At 45.4% G+C, this 3,528-nt stretch overlaps 2 protein-coding genes across 2 annotated transcripts; both read right to left on the reverse strand.

Moving 5' to 3' along the window:
- Positions 1 to 325: 325 nt before the first annotated feature.
- Positions 326 to 1,027, reverse strand: LOC131215521 (trypsin-1-like). The gene has a single exon (XM_058209911.1). It carries the CDS (start codon positions 1,025 to 1,027, stop codon positions 326 to 328), a length of 702 nt encoding a protein of 233 aa, XP_058065894.1.
- Positions 1,028 to 2,555: 1,528 nt separating this feature from the next.
- Positions 2,556 to 3,308, reverse strand: LOC131215522 (trypsin-7-like). Its single transcript, XM_058209912.1, has one exon. The coding sequence runs from the start codon at positions 3,306 to 3,308 to the stop codon at positions 2,556 to 2,558; it is 753 nt and encodes a 250-aa protein (XP_058065895.1).
- Between the last annotated feature and the right edge of the window lie 220 nt (positions 3,309 to 3,528).

A 3,528-nucleotide genomic window follows, 5' to 3' on the forward strand; every position in this document is an offset into this window, starting at 1 on the left:
AACGCTAAGGTCCCAGCAATGATCGATCGGTTATTGATGGCCTCATTGGGAATAAGTACTCTCTCTTTGAAGACTGCGGCAACCATGAAAAGGTACTGTCAATCAAAGGCCTGAAATGTAGTCTGAACATAAATTATCTTAGAATTAGTTCCAAGTGCATTAGTTTCGCTATACGTGTACTCTGTTTTACACATTGAAACAGGTTCTAACGTAAAGAAATAGAAATAGAATATGAAGTCAAACGTAGCTTCACGCAGATCCTGGATTCGATTTATTTTGTCCCTTTTTAGGATTATTACATTGACCCCTCTGGTTGGTTGTAAAATTAACTGAATCGATTCGTCGTTTGGGAGATGAAGTCGATGTAGGGAAAGACACGAGTAGCTACGGCAACTTCGGTGATGCCTCCGGAGTGTTCCGAAAATGAAAACAGAGCGTACAGCTTATTTTTGGTGATGGCCGGAGCTCCGAGATCCGTGTAGTAGTGCCCTTTCTTGGTTATGTCTGGCGAAGACATGCAGTATCCCGTTCCCGTCTCGACCACCTCCTTCGACAAGAAGTCCTCAAGCTTGTTGTAGCAAGATGCACTTCTGGTCATGTCAAAGTTCGCTTTCTGCAAATGTGAAGTTCCTGCCTCGTTCTGCCCGTAGGACACCATCGTCAGCTGGATCGACTCGGGATCCTCGGTGGTAAGCCGGATGGGCTGCACAGTTGGGCTGCAGTCCAATTCCTTGGCCAGCAGTACCAAGCCGATGTTGTAGTCGTATCCTACCCACTCGGGATGCGGGTAGTTTCGCTTCACTTGGTACACTTTCGGGTTGTTCTTGTAGTCGCTCGAACCCACTCGTACATCGAACGCGGATACCGGAGTGCCGATGATTGTGATGGCTGCGGTGAGGATCCACTTCATGTTTATGATTGCTCCGTTGCCCACCAGCTCGCGGTGGAAAGTGATGGCCGCCATGAACGGGTATTCTTCAACCGTTGTATCAGATGCACCGACCATGCGATCTTGCGCCTGAACCATACCAATAAAGGCGTAGGCCACTGTAACCACTAACAGTAGAGTAGACTTCATCTTATTCAACTGACGCTTTGACTCCAATGCACGGCGTGAAACTTGTATTTATATACGTAGTGAGATTTCTTCCACGTTGTTTACATTTGACTCGGTTGATGTGGTACAAGCGTCACAATAAACCAAACAATGTTTTGCAATTTACTTACACTTCGCAGGTAGCGTTGCGTTGAATCTATATACAAAAATGTAAATCGGGTTGTTTTCAAGCAAATCGAACTAAATTCAGCCGGTGGGAGTTTTTGGAAAGAGGATATGTTTTGGTTGATGTTTGAAATCCTTCCCATCTTTAAAAAAGGGGGGCTGCCATACAAAATCTAGGTTAATATAAGTTAAACTCGAATAGTTTTTATCCAATTTGAGACAAATTCAGCTGGTGTGAGTTTTGACATTTATCTAACGGGAAGCGGGAAGGGAAACCGATCGAATACGGCACCGGGGAGTCCGATCGTCCGAAACGCAGGAATAACGAAAGGCGGGAAGAGAAACCAATCGGTTACTTTAATACGACTCTGAAATGTCCGATAATCGAGAATTCCGGATGTAAATAGGGATGAAATAAGGCGTGGCGACGCGCGCCGCGAACAACTAGTTCCCATTCTTAAAATTACCGCTTCTATAGAAAAAATTACTGTTCCGATAAAAAAAAATCGCATCCATATAAAAAATTACCATTTCCATATATAAAAACCGTTTCAATAAAAAAAATCACCGTTTTGATATTTAAAACTACTGCTTCCGTACAAAAAATCACCGTTTCTTCCTGGGGGCTAGATGAGGCGTAAAAACTAGCGTAAAATTAATTTGTAATGTCAAATCGTTTACGCTTCGTGTGGCGCGTTCGTGTTTTTGGTCCGAGAAAATAGAAAAAGAAGAGAAATAAATTGATTCGAGAATATTTTTTCTGTTTTTATCGATTTTGTTGCTATACCAGCAAATAAGAACTTAAATAATCCTCTGTTTGTAAGCAAAGCGTATGCAAAAAGTATTTACGCTCGGGTTTACGCCTCGGTCGACCCGTAAACATGTTGAAAGAGGCGCAGCAGTTTGGCATTAATCTGTAATATCAAAAACATTACGTTACGCCTCATGTAGCCCCCCAGTTCCACATAAAAAGAACAATATCAAAGATTTGCTTTGTGGTCCGGCAATGCTAGCCAATCCAAATTATTCGCTGGATCGTCTTATAGGTCGTAGATTTATCGTAACATTGATCACCTCTGATCAACTCCTGGGAAATCTAACGAAGTACGCTGGACACTGTCGTAGATGATCATGCACTACTTATTCTACAGTATGGTAGAGGATTTCCTACGATCATATCCAAGAACCATCAACAGCTACAGTAAAAATTATGCGTTACCGTGCACAGTGAAATCAAGCGTTTAAATGTTGTAACGACAAAAGTTCCATTCGGAAGTGAACTTAAGTACTTTATTCGTGTCAAGATTGGAGAAACAAATGCCACGTGCCGGGCTTAGGGAAACCTGGCCATAGTCTTGTCGATCCACTCCTTGTGCGGAAGGAGCCGTGTGGCCACCGACACTACGGTGACACCACCCGGCCCTTCGGAGAACGAGAACATCGCGTACAGCTTATTGGAGCTCGAAACAACCGGGGCACCAATGTCGGTAAAGTAGTGTCCCCCTCGACCACCTGGCGACGTCACACAGTAGCCGTGGCCCACCTGGACGACTAGCTTCGCTTCATACTCCTTCAGTTTGCTGATGCAGTTCGGATCGACGGACATATCGAACTCGGCTTTCTGCAAGTGCGACGTACCGAGGTCGTTTTGTCCGAAGGACAGCATTGTCAGCCGGATGTAGTCGGGACTGTCGGTGGCGATCTGGATGGGCCGAACCACGTTGCTGAATTTGATTCGCCGGGCGAGCTTTGCCAACCCAAGGTTGTAGTCGTAACCCACGTACTCGGGATGCAGAAACTTTCTTTCGACTTGGAATTTCTGCGGACCGTTCCTGTAGTCGCTCGAACCGAGTAGCACCAGGTATGCGGAGGTTGGCGTCCCGAGCACGACGATGGCTGCGCTGAGGACCCACGTATCGCTGAGGACGGCCCCGTTGCCCACCGGATCACCGAAGTAAGTGAAATGGGCCATGAAGGGATAATCCTTGATGTTGGTGTCCTTACCACCGATCATGCGCTGCTGCGCGTGCACTTCCCCAACAATGGCGCATGTCACTGCAAGAACAAACACTACGATCGACTTCATCGTTCCTAAGCGGCTGAATTAGAATAGCCATACATTACAGTCGTAGTGGAACTTATATAGGTTTCGTGTCCGTTCCACGTCACATTGTGGATACGGGTTAGCTGCGCGAAATAACATCGGTTCGAGAAGCCTGAAGCTAATTAAACTTACTGTACAATCATAAACCAGGTGTAGTAATCGCGTTGCCGATACAATAAACTTTAGTGCATAAATCGATTTA

Source organism: Anopheles bellator, chromosome 1, assembly GCF_943735745.2.
Source record: "Anopheles bellator chromosome 1, idAnoBellAS_SP24_06.2, whole genome shotgun sequence".
Classification (NCBI taxonomy): Eukaryota; Metazoa; Arthropoda; class Insecta; order Diptera; family Culicidae; genus Anopheles; species Anopheles bellator.